The 27121-nt window shown below is 40.3% G+C and overlaps 1 protein-coding gene across 2 annotated transcripts; it reads left to right on the top strand.

The window, feature by feature from the left end:
• Positions 1–1136: 1136 nt before the first annotated feature.
• On the top strand, positions 1137–25923 carry DCT (dopachrome tautomerase; the record flags this gene model as incomplete). Of its 2 annotated transcripts, none has more annotated exons than XM_082602260.1 (8): positions 1137–1508; positions 9964–10263; positions 13138–13238; positions 13372–13538; positions 15673–15852; positions 17452–17587; positions 22239–22440; positions 25751–25923. In XM_082602260.1, the coding sequence occupies 8 exons, from the start codon at positions 1214–1216 to the stop codon at positions 25921–25923; spliced, it is 1554 nt and encodes a 517-aa protein (XP_082458386.1). The 2 variants fall into 2 exon arrangements, with proteins under 2 accessions (XP_082458386.1, XP_082458385.1); XM_082602259.1 differs by having other exon boundaries at positions 1214–1508; positions 17452–17591; positions 22144–22440.
• Positions 25924–27121: the final 1198 nt, after the last annotated feature.

The raw sequence follows: 27121 nt of genomic DNA, 5'->3' as shown, positions 1-27121 counted from the left end.
GGAGTATGGACGCTCTCACAGGTGGCCACCGCTGCCCATCTGGATGCCCCCCTTGCTGCCTCTGGAAGCACTGGGGAGGCATTGCCTTCTAGACTGAAGCTGGACAATGCTTAACTTTAACATAAATCAAAAGACATCATTTGTTAAGCCCTTGCCCCCAATTGTCCCACTGCCTCTTGACAATTAGACGATGACAATTTTGAATTTCTGGTGGCATGGTACTTTGTGTAATTAAAAAAAAAATCTGCTGCAGAGACGTGCTGAATAGGAGAATAGTACCTTATTATCTGGAAGGAAGAGGGTCCTTCCCTGTAAATTGTGGAACAAAGCAATTCCTTGTTCGTCAGCCCTCAATAAATGTTTCTTTATTTGTGAAGTTGTGTGATGGCCTGTAGTGGTCTTTCGCGCACATCAGGGAGCAGTCAGGAGTGAGCTGCAGTTAGCAGTGGGGCTGGTCTATGAAGGGCCTTTGAGGACGAGCTCACTGCATCTATTGACTCCCCAGGAAGTCTGAGGTCACAAGCTTGGCTGGAGCACATGAGCCCAGATAATGAAGATGGTTTGGCCTTCTTGAAACAAAGCCAGAAACTTTATCTACTTCATTGTGCACTTTGGGTCATGTGCTAACGATGAGGATTTGTCTAATACTAATCCCCCTAATGAAGGCTTCTCCCAGCCCTTACACAAACCCCACAAGGCCCCGTGATTTGGCAAGCCGGGCAGAATAAAGGCGAGACGGCGTTTGGCTTTTGAACCGAGTTCAAGGCAATTAAAGCCATGGACTAAGGAGGAAAGGAGGAGGTTTAGAAATACCAGTATAATAAGTAGTGTGATTGGAGCGCTCCGTCAGTTAACTCAATTAGACAAAGCCTGATTTCACGGGGGAAGGCGGCGAGAAGCGCTACCCTCGTTAAATCTGGCCATTAGAGGTGCTTCTAATGGAATTAACTTCGTTTTAGTGATCTGAGTCATATAAAGTAGTCTGTGCATGTACACGTACACACGTGCACACAGGCAGGCTCTGTAATTCTTGTGGATCTTTTTTTCAAGAGGAGAGGAATATTGAACGCGAAACAAAAATACACCCCCCAAACCGCAAGTCAAAAATCCAAAACTGGGTGAATGCTCCAGAGCTCAAGAGTGGAAGACAAGAAGAAAGCAGGAGAGAGGTGAGGAGTGGAAGGCGAGAGAGAGTCCTCCCGAATATAAAGCCATGAGCCCCCTTCGATGGGGGCTTCTGCTCGGCTGCCTGGGCTGTGCGCTCCCGCCGCGGGTGCGGGCGCAGTTCCCCCGGGTCTGCATGACGGTGGGCAGCCTGCAGGCCAAGGAGTGCTGCCCGCCGCTGGGCGCCGACACGGCCGACGTCTGCGGCTCTCGGGAGGGCCGGGGCCAGTGCGCGGAGGTGCAGACCGACACCAGGCCCTGGAGCGGCCCTTACGTCCTGCGCAACCAGGACGACCGAGAGCGGTGGCCACGGAAGTTCTTCGACCGGACCTGCAGGTGCACAGGTGAGGAAGGCGGGCAGACGTGTGCATGCGCCCAGCTGGGTGGGGCAGGCCCGCTGGGAAAGGAGCTCCTTCCAAGGGAGAGATGGGACTCTTGAGATGCTTAGACTAGGCTTTGAAAAGCAAACCAAGTTGGTCCATCGTAGGCAGGGAATTGAGTAAGGCTGATGTCTTGGTATACTCTTCACACCCTTTGTATATCTAGGTATGAACACTAAGTAAATATTCCGTGGGTCAAGCTTGGTTATATGAACGCATGCCGACACACCATGGGCTTGTCTGTTGGAGGGGGAAGCTAAAGAGCCCAAGAGTCAGCTTTGAAACTCAGAGCAAGTCCTTTCACGATGGATTCAGTGCCCTCTCCTTCTGAAATGGGTTTGCACCTGTTGAAGAGGGTGGTGGGTGAGGCTTGGCATCTGGAAGACAGACGTCGAGGATAGGTGTTCTGTAGTCCGAGTCTCAGCGCTCCTAATGATTTCAACAGGTCTCAAGCAGGATACGTCTTGCTCGGGAAGGTTATGACTGGGTTGTAATTTTGCCAGCATCGGAGAGATGTGGCATGACAGAGCTTTCTCCGCGAGCTGAAGAAGAGAGGCTGGCTATTAGATAAAAATGGCTTTTTTCACTCTTACCTGGGTTTGATGTGAGCGTTTCAAAATTTGCTCAGTGTCTCTTTTTTAGACCTTGGTCTCTCTTATTACCTGTTTCTTTGAAATCTCTGTGCACTTCTTAATCCTCCGGCTCTTCTGAGCCATCTCAAATCCTCTTTAGCAGGCCTCCCCTCCAGTGTTCAGCAAACATGCACAGCAGTGATAAACACTCAAAGGCTGGCAGGGCATGTGGAACACAAAAAACATAAGCCGTAACTTTAGCAAAGCCCTTGGAAACTGTTCTACAGTGTCTAGCCGCACAAGAGTTTTTTCCTTTTGAAACTATGTTTTTATTGATGTTCTTATATGATGCTGGAACATAGGAAAATACAGATAATTGAGCTATGTAAGGACATAAAAAGGTAAACTAAGGGAATGTACAAAGGGCTGTGATGTTGATGTAGGAATGATATCAGATTTTTTAAACTTAAATTCTGAAACTATTTTTTATACAGTGGATAAACAAGATCCTATTGTCTAGCACAGGGAACTATATTCAATATTCTGTAATAAACCATAATGGAAAAGAAAAAAATTCTGGCTTTATAATCATTTTGTAGTCATATTGTTAATTCTGTGATTCAAAGGAACTGTTTTGTCTTGGGGTATTATTGTGACAAAAAGTTTTTAATAGCATGTTGAATATATGCTGTTCATTTTTTCTAAGCTAGTTGAGCATTTGCTTCCGTAGACATTATCTTGTAGATTCTCATGGTTTTTCAGTCTAAAGAGATGCAGCAGGTTTCATATTACTTGTGGGATTGGAAACCACACTACACAGTGACTTCTTTGTCCATGACTCAAAAATTCTTCTAGAAAACTTATTTCCAGGTCAATTAATGATAGAGTACCACAAGTTACAAAGGTTGGGAATCTCCATTTTATGGAATCTTGGGGGCAGAAGACATTAGGAACTCAGATGTAACTGTTAACTCTCCTTATCACCATCTACTCTATATTTCTGACCTGACTAGCAAGTTTTTTAAAAATTGGAGACCCTGGGGGCTTCCCTGGTGGCGCAGTGGCTGGGAGTCTGCCTGCTAATGCAGGGGACGCGGGTTCGAGCCCTGGTCTGGGAAGATCCCGCATGCCCCGGAGTGGCTGGGCCCGTGAGCCACAATGGCTGAGCCTGCGCGTCTGGAGCCTGTGCTCCACAACAAGAGAGGCCGCGATAGTGACAGGCCCGCGCACCGCGATGAAGAGTGGCCCCCGCTTGCCACAACTAGAGAAAGCCCTCGTATGGAAACGAAGACCCAACACAGCAAAAATAAATAAATTAATTAAGAAACTCTTTAAAAAAAAAAAAAAAAGTGGAGACCCTGTCCTGAGGGTATGGTTATAAATATTCCTCTAGAAATGGCAGTAAATTAGGGTCACAGTGACCTAGGTTGTCTCCCTCCTCCAGGATTTGATCTGTCTAGACTCACTCAGGACCATAGCTCCTTCCATCCCAACTTTGGATGGCTCCACTCATGTTGGCTAGATGGTCTTTGTCTTTGAGCCTCAGCGTACCAGGCTAGGTCCTTAGTGACTGAGCTGGACAGCTATTTGGTATACATAATAATCACCGTGATGTGTCATATGCCTCAAAGCAAGACACACGTCTTTCAGTTTATTCTCCCTAAAGAGTGAGTTGCTTACTTTCTTAGAGTAATTTCTTCATGATTTAGAAGGCAGTCTTCAGAAGTTAAACCTGATCTCTGGTAGCCTCAAAATTCTTTTGTAAATAGAATCACTGGGATTCTTTTAGTGTTACCCAAAATTTATTAATGAAGAAATGTATATTAGCAACCAGACTGTTGATGACCTTGAGCTTTGTTAATACAGTGGAAAGATAAACACACCATTCATCTCTTGATGGACATTTAAGTTGTTTCCACATCGTGGCCATTCGGAGTAATGCAGCAATGAACATGCGGATGCCAATATCTTTTTGAGATCCTGATTGAAATTCTTTGGGTTAAATATTCAGATACGGGGGGGTTGGTGGATTATATGATAGTTTTATTTTTAATTTTTTGAAGAACCTCCATACTGTTTTCCACAGCAGCCGCACTAATAGTGTGCAAGGGTTCCAATTTCTCTGCATCCTCGCCAAGTGGTATGTATTTACAACTTAATACCATTCAGCCCTACAAAAGAAGGAAATCTTGCAGTATGCAACAACATGAATGAAACCAGAGGACATTATACTCAGGAAATAAGTCAGTCACAGAAAGATAAATACTGAATAATCCCACTTATATGGGGCATCTAAAATAGTCAAATTCGTAGAATCAAAGAATGGAATGGTGGTTACCAGGAGCTGGGAGGAAGAGGAAGTAGAGGGTTACTAATCAATAGGCATAAAGTTTCAGTTAAGCAACATGAATAAGTCCTAGAGTTCTGTACAACAGAACTGTACAACATTCTACCTAGAGTCAACAATAATGTATTGTACCCTTAAATATGTGTTAAGAGGATAGATCTCATGTTAGCTATTATCACAATTAAAAAAAACACACACACAAAAACCCATAGTCTCCACGATCTTGAAGTTGGTAAAAGATTTTAGCTCAATAAAAAGAAATAAATGCAAACTCTGAGGGGGAAAAAAACCCCTAAATTATGTGCTCAAATTCTCTAGAGAGAAATTCTCTATTCTCTGTGGGGATAAATTGAACCCCCAAAATTACTGAACTTAATTGTCAAGAAGTGGTAAATTTCAGGAGACTTTGGCATCAGCCATTCACCTTCCAGGTCTCACCTGCCAGTTGGCGTTCCTGAGTATAGACCAGCTACAGCTGGGTCTTTGGATTTTTGAAAAATATGTGCACCAAATGGTTTATGAACAATTATCTGAGAACTTCTTGTTTGTACAAGTGACTAAGTGCCTCCATTTTCCAACCTCTGAACTGGGGATAATGATGAAACCACATTTGAAAATCCTTTTGAACTCTGTAGATGAAAGGCCTCATGTGAGTATAAAGTATTGTTATTAATATAATAGAATCTCTAATTAAAAAATAGGCTATTTAGAGCTCCTTGTAAATTCACTAATCGGTGGTCTTTAAGCTTAATTAATCTAATAGCCTTTGGAGGTTGAGCTGATACAGTTCATGTAGGAACATGCATTGTTTGGTTGTTCTCATTCTCTTTCCATTTTTTCCCCAGTCCTAAGCAGGTATAAGACTTTGTCTTTTTAAATCTAATTTTTACTCAAGGACATACTCAGTGATAGACTGGTATCTAGGGATCCTTTCTTTCTTCTCTCTCCATTTCCCAGTGAGATAATGCAATCCTTTCTAAAAGGGCCCCATTCATTTATATATCTATACATCTATATCTATATCTATATCTATATCTATATCTATATCTATATCTTGGCTGCTGCTATTGGTGGATTAATGGAAAAATTTAACTCATTAAGTTGATGTTAGGAAATACTAGGAAATCTAAATTAAAGAAATAAACACTTTGTGTGCTAGGCTTTTATGTTATTGCACTTTTCAGTTGTCTTCAGCATTTTAACAAATTCTTTAAATCAGGTTTAGAAGCTCAAATATGAAAGGGATCTGACTGCAGAGCTGTGGGGTATATTTTCTCTCAGACATGCTGGAAAAGGGATTTTTTATCAAATACATTTATGGGTCATAGGTGAGCTCAATCCACACAAATGCTTTCTTATTAGCATTTCTACATTGCTTTTCAGGGGCAACTCTGGCTTCATGAGATGTCTTTGTTCAACATAATTGTGAAGCATCTCTGGTCTTCTGAGTCAGAATTAATCATTTTGTCTTTTGTCATTCATGGTGTTTGGTTAATTCTTGTTTTCACTTTTCCCACAGTTAGACTTGCGCTGATATTTCATTCCACCCATGTTCCTCGTCCCACTAGATGAAGGCACTCTGCCTTATATTTGTATCCTCTAGGGCTTAATGCCTTTTATTTAGTTATTCATGACTCCTTCATCAGCCACCCAACCAATGTTTATTTAGCACCAATTATGTTAGGCCCTTCAGGTACAAAGAGGAAGAAACCCCAACATAATTTTTGATGTGTTCACAGTGTAGTGGATGAGTAAGACAGGTACAAAAACAAATACTTAGACCATATGACTTGATAAGTGGTATCTGGTAAACCTAGTAATGGTAACACTTTATATAGACCTTACTATGTACCAATACTACTCTGTATTAACATGATTGCTTCCCATAAGAACCCGAAGAAGTAGAACTCTTATTCCAATAGGACAGGCTTTGAGAGGTCAAGTCCAAATTTACCACGTGTGGCAATTGCATGAATGTACATAAAGCTGTGGGTGCACAGAGCAGGGCATGATTAGTTTTGACCTCCTTTTAGGTATTAGGTGTTAATAAATTATTTGTTGAGTAAATGAATGAGGGAGATAATTAGTTATTGGTAATTTTGTTTCTAGCAACCAAAAAGAATCATGGTAGAGAAAATGCAAAGATCTTAAAACTCATGGCCTAAGTTATGAATTACTCAATTTTAATAATGAGACCCCAAAATTCAAAGACAAGTTTTATGCCTTTAATTCTAGAAATGTATTGAATTTACTATTTTGAAATGTGTGTGTGCTATTTCTTAGCATTTTGGAGGAAGGAATTGCTCTTCTATTGTAGAGCTATGACTACACATTCACCTCCAATCACCTGGCTGTAGGTAAACAGCTGGAAGTTTAGGTATTTAGTATTCTTCACATGTGTTTTGTTCAATCGCTTCTCAAAAAATATTCTATTCCTATAGAAGCTGCCAAAGTAGGGGATACATTTTAATCAAAGATGTTTTAAAAATAGATATTATACAATTTTAGTAGGTACCCTATGGGAAAATAAATAGACACCAAGCTCCATGAAGCCTGAAGTACCTTGCATAGCATTTAATACTGTAGTAGCTGTTGAATAAATATTTGTTAAATAATTTATATTTAATAGCTTCACTCCAGTGATCAACATAAATTTTAATGTTTAATTCACACTCTTCAAGAACTTGATTTTCAGTCTTCGGACTAGTAGAATTTTCCCTTTTAAGTATTTTTTTTAAACGTAGGTTCTCATTTGGTGTTGAAACAGGAAAATACAAATAAGCTGTGTAAGAGTAGGTAGAATATTTTGTATGTTACAAAGAGCATAGAACCCAAATTAAAAAAAAAAACTTCCTACTTGTGATATTTTTAAGGACATTTTCTTTAACCATCAAAAAATCCATTGGGTTCATAGAGAAGGAGGCCTGTGCATTTTCTTCACGTAGGACACATGCTAATCGTTTTGTTTTCATGTTATTGGAAAATTTTCTTTTCCTTTAGAGATCCAAATAACCCTCTCTTTACTATGGTCATAGTATGTTTTACTTGCATCTATTTTGGTACTTATAGTTTATCAAAATTATTTGCAGGGCCTGCCTTTCCTTCTAATTCACAAGGGAGAGAAAGGAAGAAGAAAACTGAGGCTTGTTGAATCATCTACTACATGCTTTATACTCCTTTTTTTAATTAAAAAACTTAAATTTCAGCTTTATTGACATATAACCGACAAAAAAATAGTAAGATATTTAAAGTGTCCATCGTGGTGATTTGGCTTTATGCTTCTTTCATTCATTAAAGAAATATTCATTTGTACAAGACCAAGCATAGGCCTAGGCAGCAGGATAACTGCCTTCCAGTTGCCTGTAGCTGAGACCACTAGATGTCTACAGTTGGCACGATTAATTCAATGAAAAAGGAAATATGAGGTGTCATAGGAGCACAGCATGGGATCATCACCCTGATGTGTGGGACCAGGGATGACCTTGCAGAGAGCCCATTGTGACGCTTAAAGGTGGAATAGGTAACCCATGCAAAGAGGAATGTAGGGAGACCGTGAGGGAAAAGTGTTCTAGACAGAAGGAAGAGCAAGTAAAAAGATCTGGGAGGGGCTTCCCTGGTGGCGCAGTGGTTGAGAGTCCGCCTGCCGATGCAGGGGACACGGGTTCGTGCCCCGGTCTGGGAAGATCCCACATACCGCAGAGCGGCTGGGCCCGTGAGCCATGGCCGCTGAGCCTGCGCGTCCGGAGCCTGTGCTCCACAACGGGAGAGGCCACAACAGTGAGAGGCCCGTGTACCACAAAAAAAAAAAAAAAAAAAAAAAAAAGATCTGGGAGGAGGGGGAGGAAGAGAAGGAAGGGAGGTTGTCACTCACGTTAAATGCTTTACGTAACCCCTCTCATCCCCTAGGAGATAAGAGTTATTATCCCTTTTTGTTTCAACATTTCACGCCAATAATATTTAAATGTTTATTCTAACTTATTACCACCTAAGGAATGAGGTGCTGGTCATCCCAAAAGCAATAATCAAGGCTAAAAAGGGAAAAGTCAAGCTAAGATAATTTAAACTTTAGATGCTAATCAGAAACATGCCTAGAGCTTGGTATGACTAGTACTCAGTCCCTGGGGTGATAACAAACAAAGCAGAGCCATTTGTTTGCGCTTCCTGACACCATGGCAGCTAATTCACCTGCCAGCCTCCATTGATTTTGTCTTAACTCTGTCTTCTTTGTGAAATAAACCAGCTTTTTAAATGTTGGAGTTCACCTTAATTCCTGGAAGTCAGCTTCTTTATTTTGGTTCCACCTTTAGCTTGGTGTATATTCTCTTCCTTCTCTAAATCAGTGACCTATTTTCATCAGCCCTTCCGTATGTGCTGCAGGGGAGGGGGACTCAGCAGTGATGACATCCAAGGCTGCAGCTCAGCCCCAGGAAGGGACACCCGGCATGACCTGTGAGAGGAAGGGAACGTGGAAGGCAGCAGTGTTTTTGTTTGCTAGGGCTTCCATAACAAAGGACCACGGACTGGGTGACACACAGAAACTTATTTCCTCACAGTTCTGGAGGCCTGAAGTCCCAGAACAAGGTGTCGGCAGCTGGGATTCTTCTGAGGCCTCTCTTGCTGGCTTGTTGATGGTGTCTTCTCCCTGTCTTCACATCATCTTCCCTCGGTAACTGTGTCCAAATTTCCTTTTCTTATGAGGACACCAGTCATGTTGGATTAGCCAATGATCATTCCCCGCAATGACTTCATTTTAACTTACTTTTTTGAAGACCCTATCTCCAAAGATAGTCATATACTGAGGCACTGGGGGTTAGGGCTTCAGCATATGAATTTTGTGGGGACTCAGTTCAGCTCATAACAGCATGGAATTCATTTCCTGTCCTATTTCTTTGCTGGGAATATTTCTAGGAATTCTCCAGTGTTCAGTCCACTTGGAGAGACAAACATTTCAAGAGGAGAGTAAGGAAAGGCAATTGATCTTCTCTTCTGTTCTACCCCAGAAATGTCTTCCAAACTACATAAGCTTCTTTTTCCATCTTTCCCTTAATTTTTATTATTTATTTATCTATTTATTTTTACGTATGATACATGTATTTATTGTACCTACTAGGTGTGTTCTCTTTGGGAAGTACAAAGCTCTTTGAGACATAGGTTGTTCATTTTTTTGTTTTCCCACAAATACTGTGACCTTTTGAGCAGCAAGGTCTCTGTTTTACTAACATCTAGAACCAGCAACTAACACGGTGTCTAAGATGTAGTCAATACATATGAAATACATAAATGAACACATTTTTAAGGAAGGGCCAGGACATGAACAAATAGAAATTTTTCATTTTCAGTCACAAAGAAACCACAGACATAAAAATGATACAGACAACAAGTGCTATGGTCATTCAAAGAAGGCATAGAATAGATACAACAAGAATCTCCTCTATGGCACAGGGAACTCTACTCAATATTTCATAATAACTTGTATCCCTTAATTTTTAAAATGCACTAGGAAACTTTGCTGGCTATAACTGTGGAGACTGCAAGTTTGGCTGGACTGGCCCCAACTGCGATCAGAAAAAACCCCTGGTTGTCCGGCAGAATATCCACTCCTTGACCCCTCAGGAGCGTGAGCAGTTCTTGGGCTCCTTAGACCTCGCAAAGAACACGCTGCATCCCGACTACGTGATCACCACGCAACACTGGCTAGGCCTGCTCGGGACCAACGGGACCCAGCCACAGATCGCCAACTGCAGCATTTATGATTTCTTTGTGTGGCTCCATTATTATTCCGTTAGAGATACATTATTAGGTGAGGCTTTTTTCCCCCTGAGTCTAAGGTATTTTATTATAGGTTTGGGATTGGGGTTGGGTGGGTGGGTGGGAAGTATTTTCAGGCAAGTTAATTGACAATAGAAAAACCTCTCAAGGAATCAGAGAGGAATTAGGTTTATGAAAGTCATTGAATTATCAGATGCTGCCCGATGTTAGAATGCAGTGGTTTCTCCCTGGACGTTGGCTGCGGACATTTGAAAATATTCTCTCCTATAGTTGGTGTTTTTGGTTCAGGGTCTAAACTCGTCTCTCCGAAGCTATTCATCCTCAAAGGGAAGAGTTGGTGAAGTGGAGGCAAATTCCTTTTGATTCCAGAAGAAAACATTTCTAAATCTGACCATGGAAGCCTTCTCTGACCTGTTCTTCAAATTAGAGGAATTAACTGAACGTGCGCTAAACGCACGTGAAGCTTCTTTGTGCAGAATTAGAGTATTGGTGTTGGAAGTGTGTATCGCACTAAACTCACACGTATTAGTTGTGAGACTTCCAGGTCATCACTCATGGTGCCCATGCACTGCTGTAATTCCCAGGGTTTTTGGAGTTGAACTGTCAAGGAAAAGCATGTGCTGAGCCACAGCAGTGTAGCTTGGCTTAGCCCTTTGAACCACAGTTAGGCTGGATGCTTGAGAAAATGGCACCCTGCTCTTCCAGATACTAAAAACTGGGGCCTGGGATGGGAGCTGTCTGTTAGGAACGTCATTAATCTGGTTCATCAAACTTTATCCTCTGTTATTTTCAGTCAGGGGAAAGCCATGGCCACCAGTTCGCTCCAGGAGGGCTGGAGTCCAGTCCAGATTCTGCTCAGTGCTGTCCTGAGCTTTGGCTCTATTTGCAATTATCCCCACTTCTGGGGCTTCTCTTTGGGGTCAGGGTGAATGAAGATACAGAGTTCACTTTGAATAGTAAGATTCTCATTTGAAATCATCTGTCCTTGTGTGTATCGCTCACTCCCCCTCATTGATTCCCCCTCATCATTTTTTTTTTTTTTTTTTTGCGGTACATGGGCCTCTCACTGTTGTGGCCTCTCCCGTTGCGGAGCACAGGTTCCGGACGCGCGGCTCAGCGGCCATGGCTCACGGGCCCAGCCGCTCCGCGGCATGTGGGATCTTCCCGGACCGGGGCACGAACCTGTGTCCCCTGCATCGGCAGGCGGACTCTCAACCACTGCGCCACCAGGGAAGCCCCCTCCTCATCATTTTGTTTTGAGAACTTTAAACTCTGTTTTGCATTAAAACATTTACAAAGGGCTGCGTAGCCAATATCGGTGACAACAGTTTGTTCCCCTCAGTGTCTTTTTAAAACTTGCCTCATAGGTAAGCGTCTGTCTTTCTTTATCAGTAGATAGGGAGGCTCTTCTGGCTATAAACCTTTACAGTTTTCCTGTCATCACTCTGAGGAATTGTTGCTTTATGAGAGGGTAGTCTCTCAAGAGGAAAAGAAAACTATAGTTTCTGGTTGCATCTAGGAATTAAATTTATATTCATTTCTGTTCATGTCTCTGAAGTTATCATGGGTATTTTGAAAAAGAACTAAAGTTAGCTAAAATTTCTACATAACCATCAAAAGCTGTTATGAGAGGGAGAAGAAAGATGGAACAGGCAGTAAGGAGGTCATTAAATCTCCCAAAGCTTTTCACTAAAATTGGCAGTTCCAGAGGCCAGCCAAATTGGTTGGAATGTATTTTTCTCTCTTCTGGGCTCGGCGACCATGCTTGTCAGCTAATAGTTGTAACTGATTGATGTCTGAGGCAGAATCCGTGGAAGTGCCTTTTGGTTACATAAATGCTGAATTTGGACTAAGTGCAGTTGAAGTTGCTTTATTATTCATTAATCCCTCCCTATAAATACATGCTTTTGTGAGGAATAGGTTAGAAAATGTCTTTTAGAAATATATGTCATTTAGGTCTTGATCTATTTTGGGGGATACTCATTCTATCTTCACGAAACATTGCTTAAAAATTAAATTTATAACAGGAGCTCTTAAGATGACCTGAATTTCTCTGGATCTCTGCTGTCAATCAAACTTTCGAGAGATGAAGGAGAACTTATCCTAAAACTCCTAGTTGCTGCTGAGATTGTTTTGTTGTTGTTGCTTTCAGAGAGATAAATGACAAAAACAGTTGTTTTTCCTTATGGTTACCAAGAGGGAAAGGGGGGGATAAATTAGGAATTTGGGATTAACAGATATGCACTACTATATATAAACTAGATAAAGGGCTTCCCTGGTGGTGCAGTGGTTAAGAATCCGCCTGCCGATGCAGGGGACACAGGTTTGAGCCCTGGTCCGGGAAGATCCCACATGCCATGGAGCCACTAAGCCCATGAGCCACAACTACTGAGGCCCAGGCACCTAGAGCCTGTGCCCTGCAACAAGAGAAGCCACTGCAGTGAAGCCACTGCAAAGCCCACATACTGCAACGAAGAGTAGCCCCTGCTCACTGCAACTAGAGAAAGACTGCGCGCAGCAACGAAGACCCAACGCACCCAAAAGTAAATAAATAAATTTATCTTAAAAAATAGATAAAGAGCAAGGGCCTACTGTATAACACAGGCAACTTTATTCAGTATCCTGGAATAAACCATAATGGAAAAGAATCTGAAAAAGCATATATATATGTGTGTATATATTTATATATATACACACATATATATATAAACTGAATCACTTTGCTGTACACCTGAAACATTATAAATAAACTATACTTCAATTAAAAAAATTAATTAATTTAAAAAAGTTGTTTTCCGACTAAAACATTACGGACTTATTGGCTCTGCAGCACCTCCCAGTTAACATTTAACATTTTAAAAAAAATCTATTCTGTGACCTCTAACATGTTTCCCTATTGTTTTAGGACCAGGGCGCCCATACAAGGCCATAGATTTCTCACACCAAGGCCCTGCCTTCGTTACCTGGCACCGCTACCATTTGTTGTGGCTGGAAAGAGATCTCCAGGTTGGTCCAAACATTAGTTTCTTTTAATTTTGCTATGTATTTGGTCAAGACCCATATCAGTCTTTGCTTTATACATTTTCTTGTTGTATCTGATGACATGAATTAAATGACTGGTCATGCCCTTTGCTTTTAGCGCCTCACTGGCAATGAGTCCTTTGCTTTGCCCTACTGGAACTTTGCCACCGGGAGGAATGAGTGTGACGTGTGTACAGACCAGCTGCTTGGGGCTGCAAGACAAGATGATCCGACTCTGATTAGTCAAAACTCCAGATTCTCAAGCTGGGAAATTGTCTGTGACAGGTAATCACATGTGTACCTGCAGCAGAAATCCAGAGATTGTATTTTCTTATTTCTGAGAGATGGAGAATAACTTTACAATTCTGTTTCTAATGCATGTTGGATTCTGTTTACATGTTTCTGAACATTATTTTCCTGAGGGAGGTGGGATTTTCAAAAGCCCTGAGCCCTTTAATAAAAAAAAAATAGAGGTATGGAAATCACACTTGTGAATTGAGTATGCTTGGCCATCACTTTGAGATCAACTGTCTTAAAATGAGACGTAGTTCCTGTATTCAGACAACACGTCTTAAGCACTGATCATATTCTAAGCAGTTTAATAGTGCTGGGAATACAAGGATGAATAAAATATAGCTTCCCTGTGGAATATCATTTTATACTTACAAAGGTAGAAGGCTGGTAAACAAATTACAATATAACGTGAGAAGTATTTTAATAGGTGTATGTCCAAAGCCAAGAAGAGAATCAGTGAAAGTCTTTAAGAGGTGGAGACACGAGTATCCTGAGACTTCAAGGAGGCACAGATCTCTCAACCAGAGGCAGGGGAGGGTAGTGTGTCCTAGATGGAGGGGACATCATGTATGAAGTTAGAAAAGTCCCTAGAAGCAGTCTGATATGGCTGGGCCATAGGGTGCTGGGGAGTTGAGGGGAACAGGAAATGGGGTGGTGAGACGAATCTCTAAAGTACTCAAATCAGGTCATGTGTATCTGGTGTAGAAACTTTTTTCTACCGTAAGTGACACCAACAAATGTTTGGTATTTGAAAAAAAAAAACAAAGTACTAAAGAACACACAAGCAGCCCATACCCTACAAAGAATTCTGTCCTAGTGATTCCTTGAATTTGTTTCTCTTTCCTGGCTCACATCTCAGGAAGAGATTCCCCAAGAAGCTCTTCTGTCTTCCTATATTCATTTGTTTCCTCCACGATCCTCCTGTTTTGAACTCCACTATACTAGAACCCTTGTCCTTTGTCTTTCGACCGCTCCATGGCACAGAGCTTCGTGGTCCACGCCCCAGGCTGGGCATGTGCTTGTTTTCGGGCGTCTAGGTCTAGCTCACTGTGATCCCATCTTCTACATCCTAAGCTTTTCCTACAGCCCTCCAGGCAGTGCTCATAGGGATGTAGTAAGTGTTTTGTACATGACTTAACGTCATTCCATAAGGGCACCATTTCTCATAGTGCCTTGGGCTATTAATGGGTGGTATGTGAAAAGAGATTCCTCTGATCAAATAAATTTAGAGAATGCTGAGTTAAAAGGGTTTATAAGATTTTAGAATGTGTCAGAGCCTTTCATAAGTAACCGTGTTCTTATTTTTCAAGAGAGGCTTAAACTTATCTGACCCTGACACCCTTATTTCACAGACCATCTCACTGGAACACACTTGGGAAAGGCTGCTTTGGAGGCTGTTTTTTGCCTAGTTTTTAGGTACTGGCGTCTTTCATCCTCATGTGTGTGCTGATTCTGTTCTCACACACCCAGTAGGATCCCCTCACCCATTAAAATGCACGCAGAAACATCTTTAAAATTTGATCTCTACCAAATGAAATACTGTTCTGATGGTGGAATTCCAGGCCCCAACAGGCATGTAGGATATAATCTTATGGACACGGGACCTTCCCAGCATCCCCGTTTACCAATTAACCATCCCTTCTGCCTTAGAACATTTTCTAATACAGAGTTTCTCCTAATACTTCTCCTGCATGTAGTTTCATGTGTTTTCACTCTGACCACCTTCATTTGCCTTCAGTTTGCCTGATATGCTTTCCTAGCTTTATTTCTGCCCAAACTGGCTTAGCTCAATATTAATACAGTCTAGCCTGGTCTCTCCTCAGTTACTCAAGATTCAGATGCACATAATAGGAGTCACCGTCTTGCCTAGTAAACCCTCTTATGTCTTTCCAACGGAATGGTAATTTTTCTTCATTATTTATGTGTTGATTCATATTTCATGCATCTATGTTTTTGAAAATCCTTAATCCATAATTGCTTTTGGAAGCAGTACTTTTACCACAAATTTTTGACCCTTGTAAGGTAACTGTAGTAAAATTTTACCATGACTATAACCTTGATTGTTTTACTGGGCTCAAAGTTATGATACTATGCATATTATTTCTAATCTCTTTACACATCTTAGCTTGGATGACTACAACCGCCGGGTCACCCTATGTAATGGAACCTATGAAGGTTTGTTGAGAAGAAATCAAGTGGGAAGAAACAGTGAGAAATTGCCAACTTTAAAAGACATACGAGATTGCCTGTCTCTCAAGAAGTTTGACAATCCTCCTTTCTTCCAGAACTCTACCTTCAGCTTCAGGTTGGTGCTCTGAGCTCAGCGACCCTGGCGTTTTACAATACGTTTAGATTTTCACGCCTGCGGTTGTAATGAACTGGAAGGAAATCCAGGTGTTGGGAGACATCAAGGCTCAGTAATAGGGTAGCACTTGGTAGAACAGGGTAACAAGGCATCAGTGTCAAGAAAGTCATCATCCACCTACTATCATTAATAGCGTAGTATCAATATCTTCTAACTCAGCCATTCAAAACCACCTTTTGTATTTCTAATTTCTGTACACATATAAGTACAGTCTTCAGAACCAAGGCACCTCACTATATAGAGTATTTTTGAAATATTTGCTCATGATTTTTCTTTTTCTTTTCTCCCTTAAAAAAAATGTCAACCATAGACCTTAATATTGGGGTCTGAGATCTCAGAAGAGTATTACAGATTAAATGCAACTCAGATTACAGCACAGCAATAACATTACAATACTTGAAATTTAAAGGCCAGCTAATAATTTTCTCCCTCTAGAAAGACAGTAAGCATGATGAGAAATATGTATGGCTATAAATAAGATTTTCAACAAACATCTTTGAAGCTCCAAAAAAGAATGGCAGATAGACTCATGGTCTTCTCCCAAACTGAATTCTCTCTCTCAACTGTGTGTAAATTATACAACTGATGTGTTATTTGGGGCCAGGGGCAGGGTAGGCTGAACTTACTGCAGAGGCTGTGCCAAGTGTAGCAGAGCCCAGAGTCTGTGCTGGGGTTGGACACATCCCTTAGAGTAGTGTCAAAGGTGAGGTGAAGGGTGACCTTTACCTTGAAAAGGAGCATGCATTAGTTTTTCCTTGTGATACAAGTGCAGTCGACACAGATTGCATTCCATATAGATTTTAGTTAAGCGAGTGGTTTTCAAAGTATGGTGCCCAGACCACCATAATTGACATCACCTGGGAGTTAGGTAGAAAGAACCACAGATTGTTAGGACCCAGCCTGTACCTACTGAATCAGAAACTCTGGAAGTGGGGCATGAAATATGTATTTTTATTTTCCAGTGATTCTGATGTATGCTTAAATTTGAGGATCACTGAGTTAGGGTATGGACAATGAAAATTTCCTGAAAATGAGGAGGGGAAAAAAGAGAAAGATAAGGGGAATTTGGGGATATGTTTAGAATGCTGAATGTATTACAGTCAAACAGCAGATTTATTTAGTGGAGAAATAGGAATATAAGATTATATGTTAATTCAAAAAAAATTTATTGATCTCAGACCATGTGCTTGGCATGGTACTGAGACCTGGAAACACAAATTTGAAGAAACCGCAGTCTCTGTCCTCTAGGAGTTCATATCTGGCATGGGAGACAGATATGACGGTAAATAATCTTCATACAGTACACAAAAGATATAGACTCCAACCGAGCAGGTGTGGAAGTAGCATGGATTAGGAGTTCCCTTCTCTTTAGAAGATCTCATTAAAGGTTGTTGCTAATTCTTAGCTATTTAGCTACAACAGAGCTTCCCATTTCCCGACACAATCTCAAAATAGAAGACTATTGTCTAGGCTGGAAACAATACAAAGGGACCTTTTTCAATTCATGACTCTTGTCGCTGACATACTGATTTCTCTCAGGAATGCCCTGGAAGGATTTGATAAAGCAGACGGGACCCTGGACTCTCAAGTGATGAACCTTCATAATTTGGTTCATTCCTTCCTGAACGGGACAAATGCTTTGCCACATTCTGCTGCCAATGATCCTGTTTTTGTGGTATGTTCAAAGACTCAGAAGAGATGAAAAATTTTCTAGATAATGTGTTGGATTTATGTGCTTTACAACAAGATTAAGGTTTGGCGTGTGTTTTATTCTCTGTGTGAATGGGCTGTATGCATATGTAAGTTAATTTAAATCTCCAGCATAGGGGTGATTAGATAGCATTTGAAGTTCCCTCATCAGAAACCTGTACTTTAGAGATGGTTAGCTTTGGAATGACCCTAGATGGGAGTTTACAGTCCAGAGATGGATTCATAAATTAGCATAATAATATTATAAATTATACCATAATTTAGCATAACATATCGTACATTAGCATAATGATGAGTGATTTTTCATTGGTGGGATGAGTGGTGTTGAAGGTAAGTGATGGGCTGGAAGTACTGTGCAGGTACTGTGACCCTTGCATGATGCCCAGGTACCTGAGGTCCAAAACTCTGTTTGGTGTTTGGTCCTGGCTTCCCTCACTTCACAAAGGATTCTGGCTAAAAATGAGCTGCTTTTGTCATCAGAATATCAGAAATGTGGACTATTGGTCTCAACTTCTAACAAGGTGGGGGCTTGTCTGGGAGTCCTCCATTGCCATCTTTGTTCTTCTGTAGGATGATCTTTGTTCCCTGGCTCTAACTTGGTATCTCACATCACTTTTCAGGCTATCATTTCAGCCATCAGATTATGCCAAGCATTTTGATGTCTACCTCCTCTGCTATCTATCTACACATCTATTGACACCATATGTCTCTAAATAAGTTTTTATTAAAACACATTTTAAACTATATAATTTGTACATACAACTCATATTCATAAGAAAAAATGTCACTCCTACCCAGTACTCCAAAATATTGAGTAGAACAGCAGAATCCTCTGACGAACTGAGGATTAAACCCAGACTTTCACTCCTACCAAAGGTAATGCCAGTAATTTTTTTAAACAACTTTATTGTGGTATAATTGCTTTACAATGGTGTGTTACTTTCTGCTTTATAACAAAGTGAATCAGCTATGCATATACATATATCCCTATATCTCCTCCCTCTTGCATCTCCCTCCCACCTTCCCTATCCCACCCCTCTAGGTGGTCACAAAGCACCGAGCTGATCTCCCTGTGCTATGCAGCTGCTTCCCACTAGCTATCTATTTTACATTTGATAGTGTATATATGTCCATGCCACTCTCTCACTTCATCCCAGCTTACCCTCCCCCCTCCCCATGTCCTCAAGTCCATTCTTTATGTCTGCGTCTTTATTCCTGTCCTGCCCCTAGGTTCTTCAGAACCACTTTTTTTTTTTAGATTCCATATATATGTGTTAGCATATGGTATTTATTTTGCTCTTTCTGACTTACTTCACTCTGTATGACAGACTCTAGGTCCATCCGTCTCACTACAAATAACTCAATCTCGTTTCTTTTTATGGCTGAGTAGTATTCCATTGTATATATGAGCCACATCTTCTTTATCCATTCATCTGTCAGTGGACACTTAGGTTGCTTCCATGTCCTGGCTATTGTAAATAGTACTTCAGTGAACACTGTGGTACATGACTCTTTTTGAATTATGGTTTTCTCTGGGTGTATGTCCAGTAGTGGGATTGCTGGGTCGTATTGTAGTTCTATTTTTAGTTTTTTAAGGAACCTCCATACTGTTCTCCATCGTGGCTGTATCAATTTACATTCCCACCAACAGTGCAAGAGGGTTCCCTTTTCTCCACACCCTCTCCAGCATTTATTGTTTGTAGATTTTTTGATGATGGCCATTCTGACTGGTGTGAGGTGATACCTCATTGTAGTTTTGATTTACATTTCTGTAGTTGCTAGTAATTTGATTTTCAATCCTAAATCTCAAGGATTGCCAAATCTTATGTCCTTATTTTGAGGAAACCCACTAAGTGTGCAGGGCTTGACAACATTTTTCTGTCAATGGCCAGATAACACGTGTTTTAGGCTTTGCAGGCCAGATGATCTCTGTTGTAGCTATGCAACCCTGCCACTGTAACATGAAAGCAGCCATAGACAATACATGAACAAGTGAGTGTATTACCCAAAGACTGGGTTCAGTCTCTTGGCAGACATCGAGCCAAAAGACACAACCAAACCAAAGATTGATCTGAAGAAGGAAGGATTTATTGCTTGCAGCAAGTAAGGAGAACACTGGGGATATTTCAGGAGAACACTGGGGATATTTCCCAAAGCAGTGTCTCTCGGAACAGCAAAATTGGGGAAGTTTTAAGCTAAGGGTACATGAATATTCATGAAGGGGCTTGTGCAGAGGAGATACAGCATAGAACTGGGGCAAAGGTCGACAGAGTCCAAGTCACAAGTCAGAAAAGGTTAACATCATCATCTCCTAGGTTCCACTGATCAGGTGGTTGAGCGCTAGAGGGGGGTTTAGATTCTTCAGAACAGCTCAAGAACATGCTTCAGGCTAATCTTTACCATTGAAACGGAACTGAGAGTTTTTACAACTAATTTGTTGTCTTTGCTATAGTTACTTCTCTTGCCTGATAACAGTCAGTTTGTTCTTTTGTTTCCTTAAAATTGTTATTACTGAGGCCTGTTCAAGGGCAAGCACTGAGGACAGGCTTAGATCACAAAACGGCTTAGGCTTAAAATGGCCTCTCTTATGTCGAAAAGCTGTATCTGGTTCTTTTCCAGCAGGGATCCCCCTCCCCTAGCTGCCTACAAGTGTGGTGTTCTAATAAAACTTTATTTACAAGAACAGGCTGCGAGCCCTATTTACCCAGCAGGCTTTAGTTTGCCAACCCCATCTTGAAGGGATCAGTGTCTTCTCTGCTGTACAGATGTCTCTTTAGTCATCTTTCTCTTCCTGCTCTAGTTAGAAGCCATATTATGACTTTATGGACGAGGAATTTCGTGACTTACATGTAGTTCAAAGACACTAGATATTTAATCGTCCTTGTCTTCATTACTTTTAATACCTTTAATAGATAAATTTTGTTTTCTTTGGTATAAGTTATGTATATATAAATAGACAAAAAGCCTCAGACCTTCTTTGAAGGCACAGAAGGAGTACTGTTTTGGCACCAGGTCCAGAACTCACAGTTACTTTAGGCTGTTTACAAAGAGTTTCATGTTGAAGCCAATTCAGCTTCAACAGTATTGAAAGCCAGGTTAAAGCACTTAAGTTAACAGAGTTATAGCTTCTGGAATTTCAAATTCATGAGTCAATTTATGCAAAAACATTGCATATAACATTTATTAAATTTATTTTTCTGAAATCTCTTCAAGCAAGAGAAATACAAAGTTGTATGTGATCGCAATATTGAGTATAAGAAGGTATAATGCTAAAATGCAGGAAGAACTCTGAACTGATCTCTGAAATTCTAATTTTAAGGTAATTGAAGGAAATGCACACATTTATCATGGAAAATAATATTAAGTCACAGGAATGCTAAGTAGTTCTGTTTTCAATATTAAATGCAGGTATAACCTAGAAAAGAAAAAAAAGAGGGAAACCAATAGACTATAAAGTTAAATAGTTAACTGCCACAAAAGAAACTATGTTAGAGACTAGTAACTTTCTTCCCAATTCCTAAAGATAATATTCTTAAAGTGTATTCGGATATTGTCCTCCTAGAAAGTTACATTTGGCAAGTTGTAATTCTTTCAGTTCCACAGTAGCTAGGAGACTCATAGGTTGCATGGTTAGTACTCACTGAATAGCTCATGTGTCTGTTCTTCACCTTATATGCTGAAATTCTAAATGGAATTAAGATATACAAGCAGCCTTATTACCATTTGTATTTCTTTCTTTCTTTTTTTATGAGCTATAGTCAATTTATTTACATATAATATTGTGTATATTATATATGTAACTGAATCACTTTACTTCACACCTGAAACTAACACAATATTGTATGTATATGTATATATATTCTTTTTCAGATTCTTTTCCATTATAGTTATTATAGGTTATTAGATTATTACAAGATGTTGAATATAGTTCCCTGTGGTATACAGTAAAACCTTGTTGTTTATTTGTATTTCTTAACAATGACAATCATTTGGATAAGAAAGGAATTTAAGAACATAAAGCAAGAAAAGAGAAAATGAGTTTCTAAAAACAAAGATCTAATGGATTACACTAAGTTAAGCCTGTAAGACCTTATCGGACTCTACTTTTCTAGGCTGCAATAAAATTACTAAAATTAATAGGTCATAGTAGCAAATATAAAATACTTCTGAGTTAGTATGAGTTTAGTTGAAATTTTACAAAAGAAGTATATAGGACATTGCTTTTCCCCCATCAAGAGCAAAGCACTTACATTGCTTTTCTCTCATCAAGAGCAAAGCACTTAAAAATGGGTCTATTATATTTATCTTCCTTAAAAAGTCATAGAGTATATCTTGAGTAATTAAAATAACATTGTTTTGGGCTTCCCTGGTGGCGCAGTGATTGAGAGTCTGCCTGCCGATGCAGGGGACACGGGTTCGTGCCCCGGTCCAGGAGGATCCCACATGCCGTGGAGCGGCTGGGCCCGTGAGCCATGGCCGCTGAGCCTGCGCGTCCGGAGCCTGTGCTCCGCAACGGGAGAGGCCCAACCCCATTTCATTTTCGAGAAAGTTCCAATCAGATTGGTCTGATTGGAACAGACCTATCAATGTTAACACTGTGTTCAACTGTCTTGCAGGTCCTTCATTCCTTTACTGATGCTGTTTTTGACGAGTGGATGAAAAGGTTCAATCCCTCTGCGGATGCCTGGCCTCAGGAGCTGGCACCCATTGGTCACAATCGGATGTATAACATGGTTCCTTTCTTCCCTCCGGTGACTAATGAGGAACTCTTTTTAACTGCAGACCAGCTTGGCTATAGCTATGCCATTGATCTTCCAGGTAACTAATGCAACTTCTAAATGCGTGATTCGTTCATCTTCTAAAGAAGCTTTCTTTCCTTTTTCCTTTCTTTTTAGTGTAAACCACGACCTTAAATTGAAGTACTCAGGTCTAGTTAAGTTTATTGGCAATTTTATAGAGTATCTATATTTACCAAAATGAGCCTTTAAACCACCAATTAAACATCAGAAAAGGGACTGGTTGGATGACTCTTGTTTTAGAAAATTGAAAGTTGTTAAGAGAACTTATTTCACAGGGAAAGTATCTACACCCGATTTGACAATTCTACTTGAATTAATTGAAAACTGGCCGTGGTTTGAAATGCCAAAGCAATAAAATCAAAATGCACTAGCCACCCATGGATGGATACTAGCAGGAACTGAAGGTAAGGCTGGGCTTATGGTGAGGCAGATGCAGCACGTGCCTCAGGCACAAAGTTCAAGGGCAGGCCAAAAACTCAGTAATTGAGCTAAGGAGTAATATTCTCAAAAACCCAAATTCATGCAAAAAAATCTATGATGAATACACTATCAAAATTTTAAAGACAGGCTGTCGTTGTTTGTTTGTTTTATACCCCTGCATCAGTTTGTAAGTAGACCAATTTTTTTTTTTTCCCCAGTTAGCCAGTACCACACCTGCTGAATGGGTTTGTGAAGATGACAATGGCCTGCCAATAGATTGGGCTGCACGGGGCTTCATGTGTACATTTTTTTTTTTTAATGAATTTTTTGAAGTCATGTTTTTAAGTTGTAGGTTTTTTGTTAGCTTTTCCACCTGGTTCAAAATATGGGGGGATATTTTGATAAGTGTATGTATGGGCATATATTTTTTTTATTTGCCCAGGTCCCAGTATAGCGCCATGTGCCATTTAAAGAATCTTAGGACAGGTTGAGAAAGGAAGGTAAAACAATTTAAAAAATCTCTAAATTTGTCAAGAAGCTGAAAAACATATGGCCTATCTGCTGGTGGCGTTTCCCCATTGGTGCAAAGTAATCAAGATGATTTCTGAGGTCACGTATCTCTCTCTGTCTCTCTCTAACTTTCAAAGCCTTTCAGACCCTGGACCCTGTCCTTTCTTTTTCCTTCCAGTTCTATATCTACTGCAGCTTGTTCCCCTTACTGATTTGAAGTTTCTGTTCTTTGGTCAGCTAAGGATATCTCTTTGAAACTTTTCTATTTTCTCTGGAATTGAACATAATTCAATTCATAATTTTGACCATGCTTCCATGTCCTCTGACATCAGCCAATTAACAGGTACAGACCAAGAGTCTAAATATGCCCAGAATGCACTAACTCATTAGAAGATACAAATTACCTTCATTTATTGGTTTGACAAAGATATTTACAATCCTGCCTGGGGAGACATAACTATAACACAAGGTTGGAGAAAGGAGAGAGGGGTTTGAGAAAGGAGCTGGGTCTTGAACTAGACTAAAGAGCTGGTAGGTCTTAGGTAGGTGAGGGGGAAAGAAGGGGGCATTTTAGATTGAAGAAGGCCGGGGAACAGGGCTGTGAAAGACACGTAGTCTATATAGAGGACCATGAGAAGAAGGTCTGGTTGTAGTGGAAGGCTTGGGTAGACAACTGTGAATTAAAGTCGGATTTGAGAGAAGGGCCTGGTTACTGAGCGCTTTAAAAGCTGGGCAAAAACCACGAGATGCCAGTCTACACCCATTAAGAGGGTTACTACTCGGAAAGCAGAAAGTAACAAGTGTTGATGGGTTTGGAGAAAATGGAATCCTGGTACACTGCTGGTGGGAATGTTAGCGTAGGCTGTGTGGAAAACAATATGGCAGCTCCTCAGACAATTAAATGTAGAATTACCATACGATCCAGCAATTCTGCTTCTGGGCATATATATACCCTCAAAGAATTGAAGGCAAGTAATGAGATATTTGTACACCTCTGGTCATAGCAGCATTATTCACAACAGACAAAGGTGGAAGCCGCCCAAGTGCCCAATGACAGATGAATGGATAAAAAAATGTGGGTGATACATACAATGGGATATTATTCAGTCTTAAAAAGGAAGGAAATCCCGTCACATGCTGTAACATGGGTGAATCTTGAAGACTTTATGCTAAGTTAAATAAACCAGTCACAAAAGGACAAAAACTAGGATTCTACTTCTATGAGGCACCTAGAGTAGTGAAATTCATAGAGACACAAAGTAGGATGGTTGTTACCAGGGGCTGGGAGGGAATGGAGGGTTGAGGAATTACTATTTCAGTTTTGCAAGAGAAAAAAGTTCTGTGGATGGATGGTGGTGATGACTGCACAATGAATGTATTTAATGTCACGGAACTTAATTTAAAAATGGTTAAGGTGGTAAAATATATGTAATGTGTATTTTCCCACAATTAAAAAATAATAAGTAACTAAAAAAAAGCTAAGCAGAGGAGTTTGGACAATAACAAAGGCAATCATTTTTGGCTCCTGAACCAAGAAATGACAGAATAAAAATCTGTGTTTTAAGAAGATGAGGATGGCAATAGATCCTGCCAGATTGCTGCAGGAAGAGACAAATTAAAATCCTCTTGGAGAAACGCCATTGTGATGAGTCAGGGTCCTCTGTGGATTGGAGGGAACTAACTAGAAGGACAATCTTACATTTAGAGAAGTGTAGAGTATAGAACAAGAACCCAGTTCAGAGAAACTGAATTTAAGAACAGCTGGCCAGGATATGATAATTTTTAAGGAAACAACAAAAAATGAAGTCCATTAATTTTGTGGAAAAGTGCTTATAAAATATATTTGAATAGAGGATTGGATTTATCGTGTGATGATTCAGATTTTATTCACAACTATTTAAATGGGTCCAAATTCCTTCTGCTCTTGCTATTGAATGGCTCCTGTTATAATAGCCAATCTCATGTGTCTTACTCACTTATCACCCCATAAAAAAGAGACAATGGAAGAATTTCTAGACCTGAATGTTGTATATTTTGCAGTTCTCCGGTACCATTTTAGCAGGCATTTTTTACAAATGAGTTTCTAACTCACAAAAGTAGTTATATACTTCCTTGGAGGGTTTATTCTGTATAAGTATTTATCGTAAGAAATTTTTAAAATGCAATAATCTACATTCAAATAATGGAATGCCATTTCCCACTTCCTCCAGAAAAACAATTGTGGCTATGATAAATAGTTGGTAAGGAAGGAGAAGATAAATTTTATTCCAGCCCGTGTAGTTTTGCTTTATCAACAAAAGTGCATGTGAAAGGCTAATAGGTTTATTCTTCCCTTTTCTAAGAGTATTCAACCGATGAAAATCCCTGTCATAGACCCTTCTCTTCTGCTTTAATTTCAGTTGAAGAAACTTCAGATTGGACCACAACCCTCTCAGTGGTTATGGGGATGCTGGTGGTTTTCGTTGGTCTTTTTGCACTATTGCTTTTCCTTCAATATAGAAGACTTCGAAAAGGATATACACCCTTAATGGAGACACAATTAAGCAACAAGAGATACACAGAAGAAGCCTAGATGCTCACGCCTTACCCTAGGGAAGAGGCTGGCCAAGGCTTAGTTCTGACCCTGACAGTGAGCAAACGAACCCTCACTGTTTTTCCTTTCATTGAAGATCTTTGGCATAGGTCCTTCTGCTGTGGTGACGATCCCAAATACGGAAGCTGCTTAGCTGTAGTTTCTGGTTTGCCTTGTTTATCTAACAAACAAGCTAAAGTGCTTGAGGGTGTCTCTACCATCAAACGAAGGTAGAGCTGATGATGATTGGTGGTATTTGTTAATAATTCCTCATATTGATTAAGCCTCCGCGTGTTCTGAGAGCACCCCAAAAAATCGATAGAGTGGATTCATTGAAATTTGCAGGTCAGTGTAATTTGAGAGCTGGCCAAGATCATGGTTCAATCTTTCTCAGCCCACACGTCTTCAGTTGTAAAGGGATGGGGGCAGGAAGGCGCAGGCGCTACATGAGTCTCCAAGGTCTCTTTTAGGTGTAAACATCTATGATTTTAGGTGTCTTGCTGATCATCTTCCTGCAGGTTCTTTTCTCTTGTTCTCTCCAGCCTTTAAAATGGCCTTGAAGATGAAAATAGGCCTTATTTTCCATACAGGATGGAGAATGAATGAATGAATGATCAATTTGGTTCTCTTTTCTAAATTAGACTTTACAGAGTTTATAAAGAGTCTGCAGTTCTTAACAGCAGAGCTATCACCAGAGTCAATGGCTGAATAAACATTGATCCTATAGTGGTAAATGAATAGATGAGGGATTAAATTCATTTAAATTAATCTGGTTGATTAATATACTGTTTTGAACTTATTAACAAATATAGAGTCACTCTTTCCAGGAAAGTCTGACTGGAGAAGGCTGGTGAGCCTATAATCCTGAACATGATGAGACAATTGGAGAGTTCCATTGCTCAGCTCATTTGCTGACCCCAAACCAATTCCTTTGCTAGGGAGCCTCAAATGAAAACTTATTCACGCATTTGGCTTATTTTTAAGAGTTGACTTTAAATTCATTAATGCTGCCCTGTACTGACGTTACTTACAAATGCGAATTGAGTCTTATCATTTAAAAGCAAACCATCCATACAGAATATGACAATTCAGAATTAAATGGTTATGATCCACTAAGTAATCATGAGATTATGAGAGATGAGAATGAGGCAGTCTTCACGAGAATGTTTAGACTTATCAAGATGATCCCTGCTTCTGA

The sequence above is a fragment of the Mesoplodon mirus genome, assembly GCF_964341445.2.
Source record: "Mesoplodon mirus genome assembly, chromosome: 17".
Lineage (NCBI taxonomy): Eukaryota > Metazoa > Chordata > Mammalia > Artiodactyla > Ziphiidae > Mesoplodon > Mesoplodon mirus.
Note: the sequence above shows the minus strand (reverse complement) of the source record. Positions and strands in the feature narration are given on the sequence as shown.